The sequence below is a fragment of the Neurospora tetraspora genome (assembly GCF_033439725.1).
Source record: "Neurospora tetraspora strain CBS 560.94 chromosome Unknown B0H65scaffold_1, whole genome shotgun sequence".
NCBI lineage: Eukaryota > Fungi > Ascomycota > Sordariomycetes > Sordariales > Sordariaceae > Neurospora > Neurospora tetraspora.
Window position 1 is genome coordinate 138,653 of NW_026944383.1, and position 27,997 is coordinate 166,649.

The 27,997-nt window shown below is 42.2% G+C and overlaps 5 protein-coding genes across 5 annotated transcripts; 3 read left to right on the top strand and 2 right to left on the bottom strand.

The window, feature by feature from the left end:
- Window positions 1-13,956: 13,956 nt before the first annotated feature.
- Window positions 13,957-15,632, bottom strand: B0H65DRAFT_543468 (WD40-repeat-containing domain protein; the record flags this gene model as incomplete). The annotated part of the gene is made up of 2 exons (XM_062829228.1): window positions 13,957-15,349; window positions 15,406-15,632. 2 exons carry the CDS (start codon window positions 15,630-15,632, stop codon window positions 13,957-13,959), a joined length of 1,620 nt encoding a protein of 539 aa, XP_062685491.1.
- Window positions 15,633-18,897: 3,265 nt separating this feature from the next.
- B0H65DRAFT_447221 (uncharacterized protein) lies at window positions 18,898-19,299 on the top strand. Its single transcript, XM_062825855.1, has one exon. The coding sequence runs from the start codon at window positions 18,976-18,978 to the stop codon at window positions 19,144-19,146; it is 171 nt and encodes a 56-aa protein (XP_062685492.1). The 5' UTR covers window positions 18,898-18,975; the 3' UTR covers window positions 19,147-19,299.
- Window positions 19,300-19,318: 19 nt separating this feature from the next.
- B0H65DRAFT_447222 (uncharacterized protein) lies at window positions 19,319-21,343 on the top strand. The gene has a single exon (XM_062825856.1). The coding sequence runs from the start codon at window positions 19,598-19,600 to the stop codon at window positions 21,032-21,034; it is 1,437 nt and encodes a 478-aa protein (XP_062685493.1). The 5' UTR covers window positions 19,319-19,597; the 3' UTR covers window positions 21,035-21,343.
- A 416-nt stretch (window positions 21,344-21,759) lies between these two features.
- On the bottom strand, window positions 21,760-23,190 carry B0H65DRAFT_414248 (kinase-like domain-containing protein; the record flags this gene model as incomplete). The annotated part of the gene is made up of 2 exons (XM_062823901.1): window positions 21,760-22,314; window positions 22,390-23,190. 2 exons carry the CDS (start codon window positions 23,188-23,190, stop codon window positions 21,760-21,762), a joined length of 1,356 nt encoding a protein of 451 aa, XP_062685494.1.
- A 903-nt stretch (window positions 23,191-24,093) lies between these two features.
- Window positions 24,094-27,899, top strand: B0H65DRAFT_513064 (nitrogen permease regulator of amino acid transport activity 3-domain-containing protein). Its single transcript, XM_062828629.1, has 2 exons — window positions 24,094-25,360; window positions 25,419-27,899. Exons 1-2 carry the CDS (start codon window positions 24,559-24,561, stop codon window positions 27,554-27,556), a joined length of 2,940 nt encoding a protein of 979 aa, XP_062685495.1. The 5' UTR covers window positions 24,094-24,558; the 3' UTR covers window positions 27,557-27,899.
- Window positions 27,900-27,997: the final 98 nt, after the last annotated feature.

Genomic DNA, 27,997 nt, shown 5'->3' on the forward strand with positions numbered 1-27,997 from the left:
TAATATTAGTAGTTTTATAATATAATTTAAATAATAATATCCAATCTATAATCGGAATATCGCTTAACGAATTAATATATAAATTCAAACTTTAAACTGTATTTAATCTTTTCGTCCTAGATATAAAAAAGGCATTAACTGTAGAATTATTAATTTTACTATATTAAAAGTATTAATTTAAAGTAACTGAACTTATTAATAGGGCTAATATAATTATTAAAGAACGTTATAACGTTGAATACTTTCTAATTATATTCGAAATTAAAAATAAATTTTTATTATAATTAAATAAAGGTTATTATTTACCCGGAAGCCTAAAAAAGAAATAGTCTATAGAATGTATAGACCCTTATAAAATTCTCGAAAAAGTTAACCTTCTAATTTATAAGTTTAATTTACTTATTAATTAGTGTATATATCCGATTATTTTAATAACTCACCTTTATAAGCCTGCCCAAAATCTGGATCCCTTCAACCGCAAAATGCCGCCTCCTAAACCTATAAAAACTAATAGTTAAGAAGAATAAGAAATCGAAAAATTAGCAATTAAAAATTAAAATCCGTCAGATATTAAATATTTTATTAAATAAATTAAATATTAGGATAAAGATAATATATAGGAACCGCGTACTGAATTTATAAGGAACTCGAAGGAGAAAGTAAAGGAATTCAATATAAAATACCCGCTAAAATTTCTATTCTAGGGCACTTACAAAAAAGTAATTTAGTATATTAATCGTTAAAATAGGCGACCGTAAGTCAAATTTAGTAGGAGTATTAAATTCTTTTTAATAACGCGGGGGAAAAGAAACGAATATTTCTTTTATTAAATTTTCTTCGTTTTTATTTTTTTAAATTTTTACTTTTAATTTATTAAAATTTCCAAAATATCGCTTAATCAAACTCTTGATTTTAATAAAATCATCAACCAATATCGCCAGTCTATAATATACTATATTATTTCTACAATTCTATCGCTCTCCTTTCTATCTTATTCTAATAAAATAGTAGTATTACGTAAAACTGCTAAAGTTTAAGTAGGCACGGTCGTACAGGGTAAATAATTCTCCTAGCAAGTAACTAGGAATATAATTTCGAATAAAATCGAAAGGTTTTAATACGTATATAACCTTTTTATATAGTTTAAAATCCTTCTTTCCTTCTAAAATTTCTTCTCTACTCTATTAATTTCATTACAACCTACCCTATCCTTATAATCCCCCTTATTCGCTAAGTTTATTCCTCTACCTATTAATTATTATATTACCCATTAATATAAAAGATATTGAAATACCTTTGACGCCTCCCAATAATAAATTTATAAATAGTTTTAATAATTAAATTAATAATTATAGTAACTTTAATAGTAGTTTTCGCACTCTATCGTAAGATTACTTACTAATTTTATTTACTTTAAAGTTCAACTAATATTTCTTAGCGCTAATAATTATAATAAAGTACTTTAATCGCTATATTATAGCTAATAACGCCTCCAAATTTATTAATCTTAGTACTATTAATGTATATATTATAATCCCCGATTTTATTGTTAATTATATCGCTAATATAAGTATCCAATATTTATATAACTTCTTCTAATATATTTGCCTTTAACGTATTGTTAATTATTTCACCGGATTACGTAGCTTTAACGGCCCCTATAACCTATCCGACCGTTGCCATAGCGTTAAATTTTACGTACTAGATAATATTTTAATCGTTAATAATAAGAAGGTTAATAACGGCTACTATTGTATACCCTTTATAATAATTAATTACCTTTTTGTACTTTATAATAACCAATTACTATCGGCCTTCTATAATATAATCGATCGTACCAGCGTTTAAATTAATTTCGACCAAATAATTTTATAAACCTTAAATAATAATTTATATTATCTCATATCAGTTATATTATTGGCGCCGATTCTTAAAGACCTTATTCTTAATAGTAGATTTAGCGATTAGTAAAATTAGGTTACTACTTTATTTGGCCACTTTAATATTCGTATATAGCTTTCGTATTCGGAAAAAAACTTCGAACTTATTCTAATTATTCCTATCGCTTATTATAATGCTACCTTTTACCGCAATCAAATAGAAAAAATCTATTACGCCTTATATATAATTCAACACTGTATTAATTCCAATAATATTATCTTAAAGCCTATTAACCCTATCGGCTGCCTTATTACTTTTAATGGTTATAATTTTTCGAAAATTTAAGAATAATGCGAATTAGATTTCTTAATTAATAACGCTATTACTGTCTTATGCCTAATTCCTATTATAATTATCCTAACCGTCTTATTTAATATATTTAACGTTAAAACAATATTTAAAAAAGTATATAAAGCTACCCTATATATAGTTTAATTGCGTAGTAATATTAATACTTATAGCGAAGTTAGTGGTAAGGGTAAATCCTACCTCTCCTTTGAAAATGTAATTAATATATTCGATAAAAATTGTTAGCATTTGCATATTGAAATTAATTACAATTTACGCACAAATATCGAAAGACGTATTAAAAAATATATAATAAATATTAATAATTATAGGAGGGAATTTACAAGTACGTCTAATTTTTTATAGAGCAAATTAGTATACAATATTAAAGGCGCTTTCGATAATACTCTAAAAAAGTATAATAATAATAACTCCGCCTTTTTTAATAAGATTCTGTCAAAAACCACTTTACTAACTATCTAATACCTTAATTATAATATTAATTTACCTAAATAAATAGGTAGTTTATTAGGTCGCTTAAATTACCTATATTGTATTTAAATAACCCCAATTAAATCTATTATAAGTAAAGTTCCTATACGTAAGGTTGAAATTGTTTGTAAAATAGAAATCGTTAAGAAAATCCTAGTTACCGCTAGAATAGGTAATCTAAATACTTTTCCTAATATTGTCGCTACCGCCTTCGAAAAATATAAATATCTTTTAAAAAACTTTAACCCCTATTAAGGAGAAATAATAAGATAGTTAAAAGTAGAATTATCGGATATATACTAAAAGTTTATCGAATTCTAAAAACCTTATATCCGTTATCTTCCTCTATCGGCGTCTACTATACGCGTATATTATATTAATATTATACTTAATATTACTCCTCTTCGTAACGTTTATTCTAATAATATATTATTTCGTAGTACGCTTAATTTTACTAGTATATTAGACAAATTTAGCACACTAATTACCTATTCTATTAATTGCTTTAATACTATATTAATTATTTACTCTTTGCGTTTTAATAATATTATAGAGGATTGGAAGTAGGATAGTTCTCCGTTTAATTATAAGCGTATGCGTTAAGATCCTCTTAAATTTAATAAGAATAATTAAAAAATAAAAATAATATTAATATTCGCTCGTCTCGTTGTAACTATTATTAAAGATCTCCTCCGTCCTTACTATTTACGTTAATTACTTACTATTATTCGGTTCTTGTATTGGAATATTTTAGTTATTAGAAATAGTTTTCGGTAATTAAAAGTTATATAGGATAGAAAAAAGATAGTTTTTTAATGATAAAGAAAGTAATAATTGTAATTTTTTATTTTATATTTAATAATAATCTTCATAAATAGTAAATACTCTTCTCCTTTCGTCGAAGGGGAGATATTATAGGATATTCTAAGTAAATACTTAAATACTCTATTCTATTTTAGTATATATTCTATTAAGCATAGGATTATTCTATCGAATAAGATATATTATATAAGAATACGCTCCTTATTAACCTTCGTTAAAATTAACTAAATTATTAATTTATATTATATCAACCTAACGTCTATCTTGCTCACACTCTATAAAATTGTATACGAAGTCCCAGGTTAAGGCTCTCGATAATGCTTGTCTTCAACTTCCTTTAATAAGACTATTGTCAACCGTTACATACTATTACTCTATCTAACAACCAATTGCTCACTCTATTATTCTATATTAGCATCATTTGTAAAGTATCGCTTCGCGTAACAAATATTCTATAGATAGTCGAATACTTAGGGATTTAAGTAGCCGAACCGTTAATATTATACTTCCGCTAGTTATTTCGAAAGTCGTTATATATATAAATTAATCTAATAACAGCGCGCTACGAACGAGGTTAGTAAATCAAAGGGGGATAATTTCAATGACCGTTTAATTATAGATAGTCTTTAGATAGTAAAAGAATAAACCGTTAGCCTTCTTCAAATAGTTATTTCATAATCAATAATCCTAATAGAAACCCTACCTTCGTAGTTAAAAATAGGAAACGAAGTTAGTAGTAAAATTAAGGTAGAAGGCAACCTCTTTTAGCCGTAGCTTTAAAGGACCATTCTTACCCTTAATAATAATATCGATTTTCTTAAACCTTTCAATTTCTATTTAAATATTACTAGCCTATAAAGAATTATCCGGATTAATATAATGAAAAGAAAGGAAATAAATGATTTTATTAAATATATAAAGCGAATTACCTAAATCGAATATTACTAAATTCTTAATAGGGTAAGTTTCGTTTCTAATTTTAAATGCCCCGTTAATTTAGAAGGTTACTTTATAGGCCCGATTTAATAATTACGCTAATTCTTCCTTTTCGATTTTCTCCTCCTTCTTAAAGAATTTAATTACTTCCTTAGCGAGCTCTAAATCTTTTACAAAGTTAATTTCAATAATATATTTAATAGAAGCGTATAGCCTAAAGTATAAAGGCCTCACGTTTGGGTTAATGTACTAATAGTTTTTAAAAGAATAATAGCCCCTTTTATATATTTTGTATATTATACCGTTACCCCCCTTATATGGTTAAATTTCGGACTTATCTGACGGGAACTTTCTTTTCCTAATACTAAAGCCTTTTAGCTTTTTATTCTTACTATCGTAACGAGCGTCCTTATTTCTAATATTATAACTTTCACTATTATATTTTTAATTATTATATTTAATACTAATTTCGCTAATACTAAAGATACCGCAATAAATTCTTCTTCTTCTAATAGCGACCCTACAACGAACGCTATTAATACCGTACCGCTTAAAATTCTTATAAACCTTTATATATTTAAAGATATTAATAGCTATTTCCTTATTAAATTTCTAAACTCTATTATACTACTCTGGGCGAATGATCTTAATTATATTAATAAAATTAGAGTACTATAAACTAGCAACGAAAATCTCCCTGATTCCTTTATTTTAACCGTTATTTATAGTAGTAGATGAAATTTATAGCTAATTAATTTAATTCTTGGGTTCTTTCATAAAAAATAATGACGGCCTTATAATACATCTTTCTTATTTTAATTTAATTATCGACCGCTTAATAATTTATTATTTATTTAAAGTTTTAATATTATTCGTCGGTATTCTATTCCTCATTTATAACTCTATTTTATAATCTATAATTAATTAACGATTTGATTTAAATATATAAAACTTTATTACTAATTACAAATTCCTTCTAATCCTTTTTACTATCAGGATAAATGCTAACTTTTAATTTATAAAGTTATTTATTAATAAGGTCGTCTTCGGTAATAAAGGTATTAATTACAATTTCATTTCGGTTGTAATATTTAATAAATTCTTTATAGTTAATCCTATTTTAATAAATAACAATTTAGGAATTAATACCGCTATCGAAACGTACGAATTCCACTTCGGTATTATTAATGCGAATTTTAACCTCCTTCATTATAAGGTAATAATTTGGATAAAGTTATTTCGGAGCGGATAGCTTCTTAATTTTTCTTTAAAGCTAATCCTTAAAAATATTAGGGATATACTTCGACTAGAATATAAGTTCCTATCACGACCAATCGTCGCCGTCTTTAAGGTAAGCGACGTTTTCTTTCGTTTCGGTAGGCTTTGAGAAGGACATTGTAATCTGGTTATTATTTATTATTCGTACGTACTAATTGTTATATTAAGAGGTTATATATTAGACTGTTAATTATCAAACTTACTAGTGTAATTAATTGAATCTATATAACTAATTCGAGCGCTCTCTCTACAGAAGGTCTAGGGGTCTGGGGGTATCCTATATTTGCTAAGACCTATTAAATCAGGTAGCTGGGACTCTAGTATCTAGCCCACATCTAGCTAGAAGGGGAACATTATCGATGTCTTGGGTTTCTGGCCTGCAAGGGTTAGCACTAGCTATAAAAGTTACTTTTACGCAAGACTTGAAAAGTCATACTAAGCGCCCACTAATAATATTTATACTATTGTACCTCGCTTGCGCTATATTCCCGCAGTTTTCCCGCAGCTGCTACTAGCCCCTTGAATTTCGCGCGACCGCGACCGTAATAAATATTATTACTTACTACGTTTCCCGTTATACACCATATAATACTATTAAAGTATAACCCTATATTAACTACTAATATATATACTTATCTATATATGAATAATAAGTAAGCTATTCGCTATTATATACTATAATTCTTTATTCGTATACTAATTGCCAGCCTAATACAATCCTAATACGGGAAAGTAGGGTAATAAATTCCCCAGTTTTAATTAATAAAGTTTATTTTAGCTAATTATTTATAGAAGTAATTACCAACAATATTATACTTAGTCCTACTTCTAATATACTTAATTAATTTATTCTTAAAATATTTAACGAACCCGTACGCCCTAAATACGTAGAAGATAAAGACCCGTTGCTGCCTAATTCCGTTTAAATACTTTCCTCGCCTCTTTCTATTATAAATAATAAAATTAATTATTAAAGTAGCCGCTACGGAAAACGGAGCCGCGAACCCCTTAAATTAATTCTTATAATTATAGGATAACCGAATAGTAATCTTTATATTCTTATAAATATTATAGAAATCCGTCGGCGTTATTAGAAAGTAAGAACGTTTATAGTACTAATTATTAAATAAGAATATAATTAATATTAAGTTTTATATATTTATATTAAAAGGGAAACCTAAACGTTAAAAAGGGAGTTAAGAGAATATACGGAAAAATTACAATACTGTTACCGTATATATAAGGATAGTAAATAGTTAAATAGCGGGATTAGAAAAACGTTTAAAAGTATCTGCTATTTAGGAAGCCGCTATCCTATACGCCTTAAACGGGTAATTTATAATAATAATTATAAAATTACTATTTTCGAACAATATAATTATACTATAGATTTTTTATAATTAAAATAATATACTAATAATTATAAAAGAATATACTATATTTCTCCTTTTAGTAAATCACTTTATTATAATAATAGAAAGAATAGTCTTTAAACATAATTATCCCGCTTATAGAAAGCGGATAAATTATTGCGGGGGTTATTATTTTACTACCTAAAAGCTCGCTAATATTATAAGGTCCCTAAATTTCAAATTAGAAAAAAAACCGCGCATTATTAATAAAAAAGATTCCCCTACAATAGAGTACGAAAAATGTTTTTAAAAGTTTAATAATTCTAATAATTAGAAAGTTAAGTATATTTTCTTCCATAATTTTAATTTAAAAATGAAAAAAAAGAGGGGTAAACCTACTATTAGATTGGTTTTTACAAGTAAGAACTACTTAGAAATTTTATAGGAATATAATATAATTATAATTATAAATTCGATATATAATACGACCTATTTTACTTTTTTTTTATTTATAATTATAATACGGGATAATTACGGATTATAACTTTTCATTACTTTTTTTCTTTACGTCTAATCAAATTAGTAAGATTATTGGAGAGTGTTTAAAAATATTAGTCGAATAATATAGTGGTCTACGGGGCTAAGCTTTAAAATATATAGTTATAAACGATTTAGTAATAGAATAAAAGGGTATATAGTTTGCTTTCGATATTATTTACCGCGGGGTAAATATAGTTAAATATTTATTATATAAGAAGTATCTTTAGGCTACGTTTTATAAATACCTTTAAAATAATACCCGTACTTTGCGAACTATAGCTATAGTTTTATATAACCGGTCAATAGAGGAAAATTGCTTTCAAGTTATTAATAAAGTTATTATTTATATTAATTTAATATAAGTTGAATATTTCCGTAGAAATTAGCGAAGTTATATTAAGTATTGGGCGTATTAGTTTAAATATATAGTCCTATTGTTTTTATAAGTTAATATTACGAATATAGTTAAATTTTAGTATATTTATTTAAAAATTATTAATACTACCTTAAAATAAAAAATAAATACGTTATATAATTTGACCGGTACTTTCTATATAATTATTAACAGCGTATACGATTACTTTTACTATATTAATAAGTAGCGATCCCGCTTAAAATTCTACCGGGGACCGTTTATATTAGGTTTTCTGGAATTTAGGTTTAATAAATTACTAATCTACGTATAAATTTTCATTTTCCGGTAATATTATACTACTAAAAAATACTGGCGTAAATAGTAACTTCCAAAATTTAAATATATTCGTATATTTAATTGGGAGAAACTATTATTAGAAGAATAACGTAATAAATAAGATTCATCCCGTATCTTTTTCGCTACTAGTTCGCTAATATTTTATTTTTTTAATAATGGGATAGAAGATGAGGAGCCGAATATTATCCTTGTACCCGAACGATTATTATTTAAAGAGAACGATTTTTTTGAATTATAAGATCCGAGATTTTAGAATTTCGAAGATAATTTAATAGGTATTAATAAGTACCTTATAGATATATTGTAATATAAATACCGCTGGTTCGCTACTTAGTAATTATTTTATATTTATATTTAGTATTATTACTTCTCTTTTAATTTATTATAACCTACTTATTTTATTTAATTAATTAGTCTTTAAGTTGAGAATAGATTCGAAGTTTATAAAGAGATCCGTATATTATTTAAAGGTATTTTTAATTGTATTATTAATATATTTCGAAGGTATAGGTTAAATTTTTAAGAGGTTAATAAGTAATTGACTATGAAAGTATAAGAGATTTTAAATTTTATAGAGGCTAATAATAGCGGTCTAAATAAATTAAATTAGGTATTAAATAATTTTTACCTTATAATTCGAAATAGTATTAATATTATTAATGCTATTAGGATATAGGAACTAATTTAATTATTAAATAACGTACGAGTTAAATTTTAGGAGTAATATAGAGTAAAATAAGAGGATAGCCTACTATTTCGCTACTTTAACGTTAGTATTTAATTTTTAACTCTAAATTCTTCTTTTCTAATACGATCTCCTTAATAATTATCTAGGTTTCTTTTTCCTAATCTTTAAAGTCCCTAATACCTTTTTTAGGAGTATATACATAGAATATAATGTATTAATTTACTATTTTAACATTAGTACTTAACTTTTAATTTTAGGTTTTTCTTTTCTAATTCGATTTTTTTAATAACTATTTAGGTTTTTTTTTTCTAGTCTTTAAGATCTTTAATACCCGTATAGATTTCTGTTTCCTAATTTTTAAGATCCCTAATACCTATATAGGTCTTCTTTTTTTTATTTCTTAAGAAGAAATTTTATTCTTAATATCGTCATTCGTTAATGTATTTAATTATATAGGGCTATTATTAAGTACTTATAACCTATGAAAAAAATGCTTTTTAAATGTATATTTGGGGTAGTGTAAATTTGGAGTTTTTAGACGTTTTTCCAAGGTAGTACCCTTTAGAAATAGATAATTAGTAAGATATTTTATAATGTAGTATAGTAAGTAATATAATTATAACCTCGTACTAGGAGCTATACTTTTATATACGCTATTAATAATTATTGGTTATAGCCGCTTACAATTAATATTTAAGTGCTATATTCAAGTAAAATTTAATAAAAATATTAAATATACGTTTATTATACTCTATTTAATTATTTTATAGATTTTTGTAATTTATATCGTAATATATAATTATATACTTGAAAAAATATTCAAGATACTTATAAGATGCTAACGAATTACTACCCCGTATTAATATTTTATATAAGTAATAAGATAAGAAATATTAAAATATCCTAAATTCGTAATAAGAATTAACGATATAATAAATTCGTCTATATTTTCTATTTATACCTTCCATTTAAAAGTTTACATAATACGTTCAAAATAAATTTACTTAAATAAATATTCTTAATTAGGAAATCCCTACCCCTCTATACCTTTCTTTGTCGTGCTCTCCTTTTGTTCTTTTCTCTTTCTTTTTATAACTTTACAGTTATAAACTTTTATACGTATCCCCTATATATTTATTACCTTCTTAATTTCTATTAACGTTATTTATATATATATAGCGAGTTCTATTATATTATACATCTTTCCTATTACTGTAAGTATTTGTACCTTTTTATTAAACGAATTTAAATAATAATTAATATAGACTTTGCGATTGTTTAATATATAATTCAAATTTATTAAAATGCCCCCTAATACGCGCGTTAGCAATAAGAGAAGAGGTAGAAATAAGGAGAAGGGAATTTTAAAGAAAGTTCGCATAAGATAGTTACACTACTTTCCCATTGCTTTCCAAAAGTTAATATATAGTAGAAAAATAATAAAGGACTGGAAATAGAAATAAAGGACGCGCTTACTCCGAATAAAAAGCTGACAAAAGAGCGCAATATAGAGAGGAACTTACTTTATAGCATTTATATTAATAGAATTATTAATAATAAAATTAATAATACTTAACAATACTTTAATTAAAAGGGTATAAGAAATATTTACTAAAAATATACGAAGGGTAGTTATATTACCCTATATAAGGGTATAAATTAAGTTTTTAAAATTTAATTATTATTTAATAAATATTAATACGCTTAAGTCCCGTATTATATTATTCTTAACCTAAAGGTTTAGTAAGAGAAGAATTGTATTTTAATGTTTAAAAAACGTACTAACGCTTTTTATTAATAAGGTTAAAGCTTCGTTAAAGAAATATATAAACATAAAAAGAATAATAATAATACTATTATTACCTCTTTAATTCCCAGCCCCGTTATTTTCCCGTAAATTTTTAATACCGCTCCCTATATTTCGGTTATTAAGAAAACCGAAGAAAAAAAGTATAAGGAAGCGAAATTAGAATTCTTTAGGTATTAAATATAAATTACGGAGAATATAGCGGATTCAGCTTATTTAATATAAAATGCTATTGAAGAAATGGTTTAAAATATATATAATATAAAAAGAAGTTTCCAAATTTACAATACCAATATAGTAAGTTTGAACAAAAATATTTTAAAAATGCGGGATAATAGTTAATTAACTATTAAATTACTACTCTTCGTTCTCTTTCGAATAATATTTTAAATATATTTATATCCAATATTATTTTTAATAATAATAGGAATATAGAGGGCAGCGAGAACGATAATATTAATAAGGATAAAATTAATAAGGATAAAATTAATAAAGATATTAAGAAGGAGGATAATAAGAATAAAAATAGCGAGAATAAAAATAGTATAAACGATAATATAGAAGCTAATAAATGGTTGGAATTTTACTAATTAATAGTTTTTTTACTATTTGAAAGAGTTTTTTCGCTACTCTAAGGGGCTTTTGCCCATTATCTTACTTCTTTTACTTTTATATAATTAATTACCCCGACGCTTTTCTGTACTATTAGAATACCGGGATATATAAAATTAATTTCAATATAACGAGAAAAAAGAGGGTAATGCAACGACGATAATTTTAATAATAGAATTTCTTTATAATTATTACAATCCTTAAATAACGTTCTTAACGTACGAAACGTAACTTAAATATAGTAAATTGTAATACTTAATATTAAGTCTTTTAATATTATATTTAAATACTTAATAATTTAAGGCAAAATTCTTCTAACTATACTTATATTATATATAAAGTTTTAGAAACCCAACCTCAACTTTATATTGTATACGACGATGCCGGTATCGCCATCATAATACTAGCCCACGATGCGCATATCAGCCGGCACTAGCCCACAACTTTGGCGCGCATTACCCGCAGTATTCGCGCGCTAAGCGCGATTGCGTACGGGATTCAAAAGTCACAAGTGACATTAGTATTTATCCGTGCGGTGGCTAGAGTTAGGCGGTGCACGTCCGAAATAGGCTTAAACCCAGGACCTTTTTAACGACCCCCGGCCAGAATACCACCCTAGAATCTAACAGATCCATCAAGGACCCCAGCTCCATGCAATGCCAAGTACGCCCCACGCGCTTCCGTCCACTCAAGCGACGGCAACGAATCCAGTGGAAACTTCAGACCAGCCAAGGCGACGCCTGTTCCTTGCAGTTGAAACGACGCTAAAGAAGATGGACAGGGTCTTGGATGGGCTCTGATGTTGAGCTCTTGTTTCTCTCCACATTTGCACGTTTGCTTCGAGAACAGCTTTTCTTCAGTTTTGGGGTTTGCCTTTCGAGCTTTAAGTCCTGAATGTTGAAGTTGCTTTGGGTTGGTGAAGATACAGATTGCAGATGACCTCAAACGCGGGGTTCATAAAGGACCTCAAGTGTACAAGTATTCAACAATTAACAAGTGCCCCTGGCAGCGTGGTCGAGCGGTGTGGTGCGCAGAACTCTGATTGCACTACAATATGATGAGGGAGATAGCGCACCGCCTGCCAGTACAGGAGCCCCCGCCGCCGTAAGTGCTCCTCGCGGGGGCCTATGTAAGTGCCCGGCGGGGGAGCACTCCACTGGAAGCCGCTATAAGGTGGCGTCTTCGGGCTACGCAAATAGGGCTCTTCTACTCCCTTCCACTTTACGCGACGTCAGCCGTTCGATTCCTGCTCTTGTCCTCTTTTTTTGCACTTTTTTGGGTTATTGTTTTACTTCGGTAATGTGTGTGACGCGATGATGCTTTCTTTTCGGATGCCATCTGGTTAAATCAAGCTGGTGAGCGACAATGAAGCTATCACCAGATCGTGGCACTTGCTTAGCTTTCGCTTATTGACCTTCGCGTAATATAAAGACTACCTAGAATCCCTACCCTTGTCCATGCCTGTGACCTGCGGTGGATTCATCATGAATCTACAAGACTACAACGACCATCATCAGACAGACATGCCTGGAAACATGCCCTCTCGCCCGCAAACATTTTCTTGGTAACCCGGATCGAATCGAGAGACATGGGCAGCTACTTAGCTAGTTGTATAGATAGCATCATCCACAAAACAATGCAAGATGCCTCCCGGTTTTGTGTCACATACCGCGCTCTCAGCTTGCGCCCAGCTGAAGTGACTCGTGCTACCTCCTACTCGGGCTGTCTTGGAAAGCAAGGGAAAGCACAAAAGTGCTGAACAGCTCTTCATGTCTTGTCAAAAAGAATACTTGGAGAGTTCCTGCCTGAAAAAGCAAAACATGTTGATAGCATTCGTGCTTGCGAATCTGATAGGAGACTAGAAGGAATGGAATCCAACGGTGGAACCAACCGCTGCGGGTTGTTGGAACTCAGTCAAGTAGCGTTTGCTATCTACCGGGCCGTTTACGGACTGCGGGAGAAGTGCCGATTGAAGTTTACGTTGGTACGGAAGAGCAATGTTGGAATTGACAGTTGGTTGCCTGCTGCTGTTGTGGTTTGTTGGGACTCGAACTTCCAATGGTTCTCCACGCTCGAAGAAAATATCCACCTAGTACATGACATTATTCTGCGAATTCCTATCCCTCGAGAAGGGCGGAACAAAGGCGCACGAGATCAATAAACTCAACCCCCAGCAGGTTGCTAAGAATAACATGCTGTTTGCAGCCAATATCGAGTTGCTCAACATCTCCCTCCTGTAACTCACAAGGCCATTAATTTGAAAGGTCACACATGGCCGTAACGTGAGTAGCTCCGCGGACAGTTGTGATCATAGGAAGATTGAGCTTCTACTCTTCTTGTATATAGTAACCGGTACGCCACCAAGATCCCATAACCGCCAAAAGAAAAATTCAACAGACAATGAGAAAGCAGCTGATGATTTGCGACAGGCACCTTTTCATATCCCGTAACACCAAATTTTCCAACCTAAGCTACACGCATCCCACGCTTACTCGTTATCCTCATCCATCGAATCCTGGTCAGATCCGGACTCATCCTCGTCATCATCATCGTCCTCGCCGTCCTCGCTGCTGCTGTCGTCCTCGTCGTCATTGACGCCAACAAGCTTATCCTCAACCTCCTCCTCAGTGGCCTTGGTAGGAACCTTCTGAGCAAAGAACTTGCGGACGCCAGCGTTGGTGGAGGTATCCCAGACGGAAACGGTTCCCTTGCTACCAGCAACCGCAAGTCTGAAGGCAACCTCGGGATCAGGACCGAATGTCGTAGAGAAGACCTTGCCGACGTCGAAGTCACGGGACACCACGAGTGAGGGACCCTCAGCAGTGATGTTCCACAGCTTGACGGTCTTGTCAGTAGATCCCGTGGCCATGTATCCGGGAATGACGGGGTTGAGATCGAAAGAGGACACCGACTCGTCGTGCGCCTGGAGCTTCCAGACAGACTTGCTGACCGCAGGATCCTTGGTAGCGTTGCGAGCATCAAAGTAATGAATGATGCCGCTCTCGGTCGAGACGTAGAAGAAGTTGGGGTCATGAGGATCCCACCTGACGTTCTCGACATCGCTCTCCACACCCACACGCATGGGCTGCTCATTGGGCGCGCGCATGTCGGCGATGGCAACGGTGCGATCGTAGGAGCCGGACAACAGCACTGTCGACTCGACCGCGTGCCAGGCTAGCGAGCACACCTTGTCGGTATGGTAGCTGTACGACTTGGCGCACTTGGTGGTGTGGAGATCCCACAACTTGACCGTCTTGTCGGCAGAGGCGGATGCTAGCAAGTTGCGGTGCTTCCTGTTGGCAGCGAGGGCCAAGACAGCATCAACGTGGTACTCGTCGTTGGCCTTCTTGGACTTCTTCTTCTTCTTTTTCTTCTTCTCGTCCTCGGGGTTACCGCCCTGTCCCAGAATAGCGTTGGGGTACATGCAATCCACCGTGTCGAGATCCCAAATCTCAATATCAGGGTCGAACGTACCGATGGCAACAAAGTTGCCCGTAGAGTCCTTGTCGACGCCCGGCTTGCTGACGGGGATATCGAGCCATTCGAGGCATAGTGGTATCGCAGGAAGCATGATGTCGTGGTGAACGTAAAGGTTGTCGGCGGCGTCTTCGTAAACATACACCTCGAGATGGGCGAGTTCGTCTTCGATCTTGGCGGCCAGCAAAAGGTTGTCGGTGGCCAGAATCTGGAGATCTTCGCGTTCGTCGTCGTCCTCTTCCTCCTCCTTCAGCGTGATGTACGGATCCTCCTTGTTAGACTCGTAGTAGGCGAGCGACTTCACGTTGCCGAACATGCCCATTTGTTGCGCCTCGCCCGCATTGTCATCGTCGTCATCGTAGTGCTCCAAGTCGTACTCCTTAAGGTCGTCGTCGATCTCGATCCTATGAAGGTCCAATTAGCAATGCTTCTCGGGTCGGAACAGCTAGCCGACACATACTCATCGCGCGTGTCAACCTTCATAGCGGTATCATCATCCTCCTTGTCGGAAACACCGCCATTGGCCTCCTTTTCCCTGGCCTCATCCAAGTCGTCCTGGGCATCATCCAGCTGAAGCTTGGCCAGGCTAGCAATGCGCTCGAACTCCTCCTCGTCGAACTTGTACTTGGTGGGGAAGGGCGCCGCAAAGCCTCGCGGCACCCAGGCGGTGGTCGTGATCATGGACATTGTCGCAACGTAATGGCGATGTATCGATCACGGTTTGCGGGAGAAAACCAGCAAAATTCTGCCGGATAAAAAAGAAGGAAGGTAAAAAGTGGTGCTGCTGGCCACACACAGGTCGAACTCTCCAGGTGTTGAGTGATGCGACGGGACGGCAGTACAAGACGAGACAGCGAAAGTTACGGGCAAATTTTAGTTACGCGACTTGACCGATTTTGCCAGTGGAAAATGGACTTTTTAGTGGGGACGCATGGCGGGGCTTATCTTATCGCAGAGACAGCGTCCACCGTTGCATCATTGGACGGGACCTCAATGGGCCAGTCGCTACCTCTACGGTTCCCCGTCACAGCGGTCCACGCCAAGCAAGGTGCTGCTGTCTGGTCGCTGTCTCGTCACTCCTAGGGAAGTTTTCCCATGTCAACAAACCATCGCCAACCGACTCTTCCACGCAACCTAACTCTGGGCTGCTGGCATCCCACACATACATAATTCAGCCAAAATGGGTCGCGACGATAATGACGATCGGTCCTTCAAACGACGAAAGATCGATTTCAACCCACTTCGCTCCGATGACCGCTTCTCAGATCTCCCGTCGCGCGCGCCACACAAGGGTTCCAGGGGTGCCAATGGCAACAATGGGTCCTTCAACTCCCGAGCTTCCACTCCTCGTGTCGGGTCCAGGTATGGTGGCGGAGAGACACCTCGCCAGAAAGAGTTTGACGGCCCCGAACCCGGTGTAAACGACGACGACGCAACCAATGCCCTCGATCGAGATTGGTACGGCGGTGACGATGACCTTGGCGGCCACACATTTGGCGATGACAGCCACAACCCTTTCGGCGATGAAGGCGCTTGGGCAGCTCAGGAGAGAGAGGCGGCCCTGGCGGAAAAGAAGATTGGGCAGATGGCGCGTGGTATGAGCGCCCGCCAGATACAAAAGCAAAAGGACGTCGACGCCTGGGAGACAAACCGGATGCTCACCTCAGGCGTGGCGCAAAGGAGGGATCTGGGACAGGACTTTGAGGATGACCAGGAGGGAACCAGAGTGCATCTCCTAGTGCACGACTTGCGACCTCCTTTCCTGGATGGACGAACCATCTTCACAAAGCAGTTGGATCCAGTTCCCGCTGTGCGGGATTCCCAGAGTGATATGGCTGTTTTTGCTCGAAAAGGAAGTAAGGTGGTCAGAGAAAGGAGGACGCAGCGCGAACGCCAAAGACAAGCGCAGGAGGCCACCAAGGTGGCGGGAACGGCGCTAGGCAACCTGATGGGAGTCAAGGAGGAAGATACCGACAGCGCCCTCCCTATCGCGGTGGAGGAGGAGGCCGGCAAAAGCAAAAACATGAACAAGTTCAGTGAACATATGAAGGAAAACGAGGGTGCCAGCAATTTCAGCCAAAGCAAGTCCCTAAAAGAGCAGCGCGAGTTCCTTCCTGCTTTTGCTGTACGGGAGGACCTGCTGCGCGTCATTCGTGACAATCAGGTTGTCATTGTAATTGGAGAAACAGGCTCGGGTAAAACGACACAGCTTACCCAGTTTCTCTACGAGGACGGCTACGGCAAGACGGGCATGATCGGCTGCACCCAGCCCAGGAGAGTGGCGGCTATGAGTGTAGCGAAGCGTGTTGCCGAGGAGATGGAGGTGAAGCTTGGCAGCACGGTAGGCTATGCGATCCGCTTCGAGGACTGCACCAGCAAGGATACGGTCATCAAATACATGACGGATGGTGTCCTTCTACGTGAATCCCTGAATGAAGCAGACCTGGACCGCTACTCCTGCATCATCATGGACGAAGCTCACGAAAGAGCCTTGAACACCGACGTTTTGATGGGATTATTCAAGAAAATCCTTCAGAGGCGCCGGGATTTGAAGCTGATTGTCACGTCTGCGACGATGAATGCAAAGAGGTTTTCCGACTTCTATGGTGGCGCACCTGAGTTTACCATCCCCGGAAGAACCTTCCCTGTGGACATCATGTACCATCGGTCGCCTGTGGAGGACTACGTGGACCAGGCTGTGCAGCAAGTTCTGGCTATTCATGTGGGAAAACCAGCAGGCGACATTCTCGTTTTCATGACCGGTCAGGAAGATATTGAGGTGACCTGCGAGCTCATCCGCGAGCGGCTAGATGCCCTCAACGACCCGCCGAAACTCAGTATTCTTCCAATCTACAGTCAGATGCCCGCGGACTTACAAGCCAAGATCTTCGACAGGGCCGCTCCCGGAGTCCGAAAGGTCATCGTGGCTACGAATATCGCGGAAACCAGTTTGACTGTGGATGGTATCATGTACGTGGTTGATGCAGGCTATTCAAAGCTTAAGGTATACAATCCACGAATGGGTATGGATACCCTTCAGATTACGCCTATATCGCAAGCAAACGCCATGCAGCGCGCTGGTCGTGCGGGTCGCACTGGGCCTGGTCAAGCATATCATCTCTTCACCGAGAAGGCCTTCAAGGACGAGATGTACATGCAGACCATCCCAGAGATTCAGAGAACGAATCTGAGCAATACCGTTTTGCTCCTTAAGTCGCTCGGTGTCAAAGACCTCCTTGATTTTGACTTTATGGATCCTCCGCCTCAGGACACCATCAGCACATCGCTTTTCGATTTGTGGGCGTTGGGAGCACTAGACAACCTTGGTGAGCTCACCGACTTGGGACGGAAGATGAATGCCTTCCCAATGGACCCGCCTCTTGCCAAACTGCTTATCACCTCGGAGGAATACGGATGCAGCGAGGAAATGGTCACCATCGTTTCGATGCTCTCTGTTCCCAACGTATTCTACCGGCCCAAAGAACGACAAGAGGAGTCAGATGCGGCTCGTGAAAAGTTCTTTGTGCCAGAATCAGACCACTTGACCTATCTGCACGTCTACACACAATGGAAGGCCAACGGGTATAACGACGGTTGGTGCGTGCGACACTTTTTGCACTCCAAGTCTCTCCGTCGTGCCAAGGAAGTCCGCGAACAGCTCCTGGACATCATGAAGATGCAGAACATGAAGATGATGAGTTGTGGCACCGACTGGGATGTGATTCGCAAGTGCATCTGCTCTGGCTACTACCACCAGGCAGCAAAGGTCAAGGGCATTGGCGAGTACATCAACTTGAGGACCAGTGTCACCGTCCAACTGCATCCGACCAGTGCACTCTATGGGCTGGGCTTCTTGCCAGACTATGTGGTGTACCATGAGCTGATCCTCACCAGTAAAGAGTACATGTCTACGGTCACCTCAGTGGACCCTCACTGGTTGGCGGATCTCGGTGGTGTATTCTATTCGGTCAAAGAGAAAGGATATTCGGCACGGGAGAAGAGGATCACAGAGACGGAGTTCAACAGGAAAATGGAGATTGAGGCACAGATGGCAGCGGACAAGAAGCGGCAAGAGGACCAGCTGCACGAAGAAGAAGAGCTTCAGCTTGTGAAGAAGGTGGCCCCATCGAAGGACAAGAAGGTGGTTAAGTCGGGTGCCGTGGTGAAACCGGCCAGAAAACGCGCTGGGAGGGGATTCTAGTCGACCATTTTTGGATATCGAAGTCCTGGAGTTCGAGCCCGAGTCATTTACTGGAGCAGTACGTAATAAATAGGTAAATCAACAGGAATGCCCTATTAAAAAGGGGCCAACCCGCATGAGTAAACAAAAGGGAACCCCATAGCAACGGTAGCCGGGCCATTAGCCGAGTGGGGCATGTTCGGGTGTTTGACCCCCGGTCTCGGCCAGGATCGGCAACGATGACAGACGATGATTCAATTCAGTGACTGAACTTCTTATCTTATGACTGTTCTTTGCCAGCTTGCATCGCAACTTTTTCTTCCTGTAGATTGTATCACGTTACCTTATTTTCTGTGTTCATTAGCTTGGTTGTATTCAAACCCCCAAGATCCAAACTCGGACGTCACCAGATAAACGACGACAACAGTGAAGAGAACAACAACACTGCTAACAAGACGCCAATTCATCAACAATGCAGAGCTTAAAGTCGGCGTCGGTGGCTAACGCCGTCCGAAGCGCTACCCGCATCTCCCAACGCTCGGTATCACGCAAGACCCGCGCTCTCAGCTCGCTCAACAGCTCCGCCATCACCACCCTTCGTCCCCAGACTACCACTCGCAACGTCTCCCGCACCACAGCCATCAGCGGAACTCTCCTCTTGCCCAAGACCCAGCAGCAGGCCCGCCATGGCTCCTCGTCCGCCTCGTCGGAGGCCCTCCAGAAGACGCCCCTCTACGACCTGCACCTCGCCCACGGCGCCCAGATGGTTCCCTTCGGCGGCTTCCACATGCCGGTGCAGTACAAGGGTCTCTCAGTGAGCGCCTCGCACGCCTTCACGCGCGAGCACGCCTCCATCTTCGACGTCAGCCACATGGTGCAGCGCGTCTTCTCGGGCCCAGGAGCCCGCGAGTTCCTCGAGCGCGTCACGCCCTCCGACTTGGCCTCTCTGGGCGTCCACCGCAGCACCCTCTCGGTCCTGCTCACGGCGGACGGGTCCGGCGGCATTGTGGATGACACCATCGTCACCAAGCTGGCTGAGGACATGTTCTACGTCGTCACCAATGCCGGCTGCCGCGAGAAGGACAACGAGTACTTTGAGCAGGAGCTGGCCAAGGCCAAGGAGTCCGGCTTAGAGGTGACCCAGGAGCAGCTGGACGGCTGGGGCCTGGTGGCCCTGCAGGGTCCTGAGGCCGAGGCCGTTTTGGCTGATGCCCTCGACGCCCTCGACGGCAACACCGATCTCAAGCAGCTGTACTTTGGCCAGTCGGTCTACGGCAAGATAAAGCTTGAGGACGGCAGGCTCAGCACGCCCTTGCTGATCAGCCGCGGCGGCTACACGGGCGAGGACGGGTTCGAGATTTCGATCCCGCCATCCGAGACCGTCGAGGTCACAGAAAAGCTGCTTACCGCGGGCGGTGCCGAGCGGGTCCAGCTCGCCGGTCTCGGCGCGCGCGACTCCCTCCGCCTGGAAGCGGGCATGTGCCTGTACGGGCACGACCTGGACGAGACCGTGTCTCCCGTCGAGGCCGCTTTGAGCTGGATCATTCCCCCGAACCGCCGCAAGGCGGACGCAGGATACTACGGCGCCGAGACCATCGTTTCGCAGCTGACTCCCAAGAGCAAAGGAGGAAAGGGCGTCACCCGTCGTCGCGTCGGCTTTATCGTGACTGGTGCTCCGGCCAGAGAAGGCGCGGAGATCGTGGCCAAGGGAGACCCGGCCACGAAGCTTGGCAGGATCACGAGCGGGTGCCCCAGCCCCACCCTGGGGAAGAACATTGCGATGGGGTACATCGAGGATGGCCAGCACAAGAGCGGGACGGAGGTGGAGGTGTTGGTGAGAGGACGGGCGAGGCCGGCGGTGGTGACCAAGATGCCGTTTGTGCCTAGCAAGTATTACAAGTCTGCTTAAAGGACTTAAAAAGGGCGGATAGGGGTTTATTGGCGGGGAGGGAAGGGTTGAATGGTATAATGATGATGGACAAGGGAGTCCATTGATTCAACAACAATGAATTTCTGCGGCAGGAAAAATGAGGGTATTTATAGGATCACGAATGGCGTCAAACCGGGCACGGCGATGTTATATATTGTTTTCAACAACTGGGCAGAACAGGACAGCTAATGGGTGTCTGGAAACTACTGCCTGTTTACCGACGACGGGTTTTGGCATACGTTGATGGAGGAAATACCAGAGTTCTGAATCCAATGCCGTCTTGATGTGACAAATCTTGGTGACTACGTTAACGGTCGTATTATCTGAGACTACATACTACGACTTTGAACCCTATTTCAGGCACCAAGTCTGCTTTGGTAATTATAATTAAGTCCAACGCGCTAAATCAAGCTACTGACCGACTGTTGAGATGAGGTATCTAATCCATGCTAAACAAAAACAACTCCGTGAGCCCAATGTTGAATGCTCGCCCCTATTCCCATGCAGAGCCTCCCGTAGTAAGTACATCAAGGGAAGAAATTCGAGATAGAAGCGAAAGAATGCATGCACGCATGTATAGGCGATGTGATCAACCCGACTCCTGACACGCCATGCTGCCCATCCACGCTATTTTCCTCTTTTTTGTCGTGTGTGTATGTGAACAGATGTCGTGAGATCTTTTTATTTTCTTTCACCCCATGCGCTCATTCTTCCTGAGCCCACCTCTTCTCCCTCAGCGGGATCTCCTTGCCCGCGCGCCGGCGCTCACCTGAGATCTCCTCTCGCCAAGCCCAGTACTCGCCCAGTCTCGTCTCGGCGTAGGAGGCGTAGTCAAAGTCGATTTGGGAAATGGTCGCCTGGATGAGCGCCCAGATGCCCCAGTAGAATCCGGGCAAGCCCCGGAAAACGTCCACCTCGTTTAGTAGGCGGTCAACCTCGGCCGCCTCGTCAAAATCGGCCGTGGTCCCGTTCTTCTCGCTTTGATGAGCATAGTAGGCGCGGATGTACTCGGTGATGAACTCGCGGCGCTGGGCGCGCGTGGGGAGGACGCTGAAATCGCAGTCGAAGCCACCCCATTCGGCGAAGTGGTTTGAAATGTCGAACGCGGCTGGTGAGGGGGTAGCGTATTCGTAATCGATGAAGGTGACGTCCGTGGTCGTGTCTTTGGCGGTGATGCCGTTGCTGTCGGCGGGTGTCTGCTGGGGTTTGGGAAGGACAATGACGTTGCCACTGAGGAGATCGCAGTGCGCAAACACGAGCTGTTATGTGAGTGGTCAGCCAAACTCATCCGTCATATGGAAAGGGAAGGAGGAAAAACAAAGCGTAGTACACACCCCATTAGCGCCCAAGCCTGGCCGCTGGCTCAGCTCGGCAACAGTTCTGGTAAGCTCCTTCTGCAAGTGAGCCTGACGCGCTCTTTGCGCCTCCGTATCTGTTGGCAGGGCAAAGATCCACTTCTGCATGACAGTCCAGACGTTCGGGGGAGGCTTTCCAGGCGCGACACTGTCAATGACTTGCTGAAACTCGGCATCTCCAAGGGCTTCGGACGGTACGATGAACTCGGTGTTCTTGGAGTTTCTGCGGCTGTGTCCAGTGCGGGCAGCAATGCAAGGTACCACGGCGTGCCACTGGGCAAGTTTCTTGGCCACGGCCTTGTAGATGACGGGCTTGCGCAAATCCTCGGGGTGGGTCATGGAGCCCTGGACAAAGCGGTACATCATGCCATTCTCGAAGCGGGCGAGAAGCTCGGGGGCGAGGCCGTATCGCATGAGTAGCTCGTGGTTCTGGGTTTCGCGGTGGCGATCGATGATCAAATCGGTGCCGTTGCCGTAGGCGCGGAGCAAGATGGCCTCATTGTCCACCTCATCCTTGGAAAGGCCGGCCTTCTTGTTGACTGCTTTGAGGAGTGTATTGGTGATGCCATCGGTGAAGCGCACGAACTCGACGTTGGAATCGGCGCTCTCCCAGTCGGGGCGGATGGCAAGAACGAGCCGGCGGGCGGTGGCCTCGCAGTCCTCGCCCGAGTAGGCCAAAGGGATGTAGCGAATGTGATGCTCGACGGGCCCGTTGCCGTTCGAATGGCCGTTCGACTGGCCGTTGGCTGTTTGGGTGCCGTTCTCTGTTCGGACAGCCATGGTGGGCGGTAGGAATCGCAAGGCCGATTCGGGCTTTGCTAGGGATTGTATACGTGTGCCCTCTTTGGGAGATGACGGCAGAGGTTCGTGATGGAATTCGCCTTTCGGTTCTGATTTTTTTACGTTAGATGATGTAGCACTGCAGTGCAAGACGTTGATATGCGCGGAGAGGTATGCAAAAGCAAGTGGAAGTTGGATGTCGAGGAAAGGAGACCACGGACATAAAAAAGGGGGGAGGGAGGGGGTTGTGTTGTTTACAGGGCCGTATCTTTCTACGCACCTACTGTATCTCTCTAAGCCGATTCAGGACGGTCAACGGGAAGGATGTGCGCACTGCAGAAGGGAAAATGAGGAAAACGAAGAGGAATTGGTTGGCCTTGGATGATGCGTCGGTGAGGCCAGTTTGACAGACGCAAAGCCGAACGGTAAAGACGATGATCAAATCGGTCCGTTGGGCCTTCCTCACACGATCACTTGCCCTTTGGCTGGTCATCAAAAGTCGCCATCCCCACTTCTTCGAACAAACACATGCTTCTCTTTTTGCTCCTGGGGCCGCTTGCCGCCCCAATTACGACGACCCCGGCCAACCTTGCCAACCATGCTGACCCCAACGCCAAAACCCCCGCGGTCCCTTGTGCCTGGTGGTCCCTTGGCGTTTGTCTGGTCCTCTCCAAGGTCGCCCCTGACTGGACGAGTCTGGATCGCCTAACCTTGTTTGGCAGTTGGCTAGTCCTATCAATGGTCCCCTAGTGGTACGTACCTTTTGTCAATGTCATTGAATTCTCGCTGTCCGCCCACTGCACGGGCACGGGGTTGCACAGCACGTGAAATTCAACGAAAGAGTGGATTGCGGTTGGCCAAGCCAACAACTACCGCCACCCTGGACCCCATCGCTCGAATCGCAAACGAGCCATCTCTTTCGAGTTTCAACCCTGATTGCATCTCGGATTGTCATTGCGCCCCTCGCGTCATTTGCAGGTTTGGTGTCACAACCGTCTCGCCTTTCCCGTCTGACGTCGCTTTGGCCGCCATCCCATCTGCCCCTCACTCGAGTCACCTTGCCCACCAGCTGGGGTAGGCATCAGATTGTCATTGACCAAACAGCTGCCCCTGCGACCACGGCAACAGGCACGCCAAGTACCGTTGAGCAACAATGGTATGAGAAAAATAAGAATATATCAACTAGGGCAGGGACAGACAGCAGCGAGACATGATATACTTGTGAAGTCAAGGTTGATGTGGCTTTAAATGGGCAGAAAATTGCACAAGGTCTTCGGTCGTGAGCATTCAGTGCTATAGGCTGTAATCAAACCGAATCACCGGGCTATCACTGAAAAAAGGACGAGGAGAAGAAAGACAGCATTCAAAATGGCGTACCCGGTCTTGCCTAGCCCCGACAACTTCCTAGCTGTTGCTCTCGTTATCAACCGTTCTCGGGACGGCCCGCGATTTGTTTTCCACTACCCTCCCCACGTCTTGCCACCACAGGCTACAGCAGCAGCAAGAGATCGCGATGATCTGGACGATCTGGACGAAGAAGACGAGGCTCTTCTGCACCGAGTTTCCCATGCCGTTGGCCTCGATGCCAGCTCTTCGTCCCCGTTAAAGGAGTCCGAGCTGTCGCAGTGGAATCACGACGACCATCTCATCACCGAGAGCGGCACTCAGATTGTTCCTTGGGAGCACGTTGCTGGCTTCCCAACCAAGGATCTGGAAAACATCTTGACTCCGGCCAGGGCCTATCACAAACGCTTGTTCCAGGTTTCCTTGGATCCTCTCTACTGCGTTTCGTATCCCATCCATGTGCCAGAGAATGGAGTCTGGCGGAAGAAAAGCAAGAAGCAGCAAAAGCACCGGGACCACGATGACTCCATCCCGACAGACACGGACGGTCCCGCAAGGACTAGTGACAAAGGTCCCTCGGATGTAGACCAGCCTGCCGTCAAAACAACCGAAGAGGCCGAAGACAAGAAGAGTTCCATGACCATGTTCAACCTTGTCTTCATCTTGAACCCCAAGAGGCATGAGGTTGCCGACCTTGTCGACATACTCTACACGCATATCATCAAGAAAGTCAACAAGGCATATAAGTACTGCCAACAGAGGAGTGATTTCATATGGAAGGAATCTAAGAAGATTCTAGCCTTGAAGGACAAGGGTCGGGAAGACAGTGAGTGCCCCCATCAGGTCTATGCTGGGCTCTGCTAATTCGCATGCTTGTGAACCAGAGAGAAAGATGAGCCAGTTGTGGGACGAGATCCTAGCGAATTCTTCACTGGCAGCATCTATGCAGGACATATACGACGCCATATCACGGAACAGAATTGCTGCCATCCAGCTCGAGACCATTGAGGGTGTGGTTACTCACTCCGTGCAGATTCCTGTGCCATTCCATGTGCCCGACCTGCCCCAGGACGGCCAAGGGGAGGAGCAGCTTGGTCTGTGGTTGACGACCGCAAACTCGTTGCAAGCCGACGAGAGCGTGGAGGAGCCCGAATATCTGGACAAGACCTTTGCTCTCCTCCTGATGGCAGAAGAGAAAAAGGTCATCAACGAGCTGCTGGGTCCTGAATCCGACCCTACTACACAGGCCATGATCGAGTTTGTACGCCGGTGCAAGCCCAATCTCTCCTTCCACCAGGTGCAACAGCAGGCAAGCAGTATCCTCTCGCCTGCCCAGGTGCGGAGGTTTGCCGAGCATTTCATATTCTGGCGACGAGCCATCGCTATCCCGCCTCTGCACGGCCGCGACATGTACATCGTGAGTCCCAACTGCGACCTACGCAGACTTCCTCAAGCAGCTGCTCAGTGGGCGAGACAGTTCCCGCTTTCACCCCCGCTGCCCAACTTCCTGGCCGAGCTGAGCGTTGCCCCGCGGCCGTATAAACTGCACTGTCCGAGTAAGGCTCACCGGCCTCTTTATATGGCTATGCTGGCGTGGTTGATGCGTGGCGGTTGGGTTACCCAGCTCTGCACCTTCGCTTACGTTGTGGTCTGGCCCGAGATCATATACGAAGTTGAATATGAACTAGAGGCAGAGGAGATTGCGCGTGAGAAGGCGAAAGCACAGAACAGGGGCCGGGAGGAGGATCAAGGTCACAAACACGACGACATGCTGTCTCCAACAACGGTGGACAACAGTGGTGACACCGGAGGATCCGGTAACAACGTGTTGGCAGCGGCACTCAGCGAGGGTCCCCTAGCAGGCTTCGCCGGATCCGGATTCCTCTCGCTCACGGCCGACTCGACTTCGGCCTCAGACCTAGATTCCTCCGCGGCAACTCTCCGTGACCTCTCCATCGCGCACTCGCCCACCCTTTCCCGAGCCCAACCAGCTTCCACCCCCATCAACGAGTTCCTCCCGACTCTAACCTCGCCCATGTCGACCACCTCCCTCTCAACCCTCATCCTCGGAACCAGCGACTACATGACCAACACCCACAAAGACAACAACAACAACCACAACTATAACAACCCCGGCTCCTCCTCCCCCACAGCCTCCTACACCTCCACCAACACCCTCAACATGCTCAACCCACCCCGCCCCACCCTCCAGCTTACCCGCACCATATCCGAAGACACCAACGCCTCAACAGGCACTTCCTCCACGCACCACCAGCCCACGCCGGCCGAGCAGGCCGCAGAAAAAGCCCGACTGGAGCGCATAGCCGACAAAGCGGCGCGCGAGCTCGCGGAGCGGGCCATGGCGCACGCTAGAAAGGCCGTGCCGCAGGCGACGAGACACCCGAGCGTGAACCATGCTAAGCACCTGCTGGGTATGAGCCCGCATATTATCTTGGATGCGAAGAAGGCGACGGGGAAGGAGAGTTTGTATTTGAGTGCTATTGAGAGGAGGTTGAGGGGGAGGAGTGGTGAGGTGGCGGCGGCCGCGGCTGCTGCTGCGTCTGAGACCGCTGGTGGTGGTGGTGCTGCCGCCGACGGCGCCGCCACCGGCACTGGTGTGGACGGAACAGGGACGGGGACAGAGGATGCCGCCGCTGGAACTGGTAACGGTAACAATAACAGCAATGTCAATGTCCCCGCAAACACCGCGACAGGAAATGATGCCACCAATATCCCATCCTCTTCCACTACCGCCACCGCCACCGCCGCCGGCGCCGGCGCGACAACAACCGGCGGAACCGGAATGACAGGAGGCCGTGCCGTCTCCGGATCAGCTACGGCTCAACGAGGAACCAAGGACTGGGACGAGCGGGTGGCCAACACGTGGCCTCAGTTCTGGAAGTACTTCAACGGGCGGTCGGCACTGGAGCGGATTGCCTTGCAGGAGGATATGAAGCGGAAAGAGGCGTGGTCGTTGTTGACGGCTATGAGTGAGTATTTGTTGTGTACTAGGCATTGGTGAGAACGGAGACGAGGAAGTATTGTGTACTTACATTGCTACCATATGTTGACCTACTAGTACTATACTGTGTAGTTGGTTGCGGGTACTTGGGATGCCACACAAAGTATTTCGGAAGAGAAAACGCTTCGCTAGGTACCGGCCCATAACCTACATTGTCATTTGTAAAATGGAAGGTGCGCCGGGTAACACTCACCTGCCACCCAGTGCAATCGCGTATAAGTCATGGGACGGTCGTTGAGGTTCTTACCTTATTATACAGTGTCGTTCCTTCCTCGAGTTTGCTATCTCCAGGAGGCAACTGCCATGGCCCGGGCATCTGCATTTAATCAAAAAGTGTTCCCTTGATACACTAGCAAGAGGGCTGGCAAATCGGTCCTTGAATGTGCTGCCCGGCAGTCCGGATATGCACTACTCGGCTACGTCGGAATGGGGGACACATTG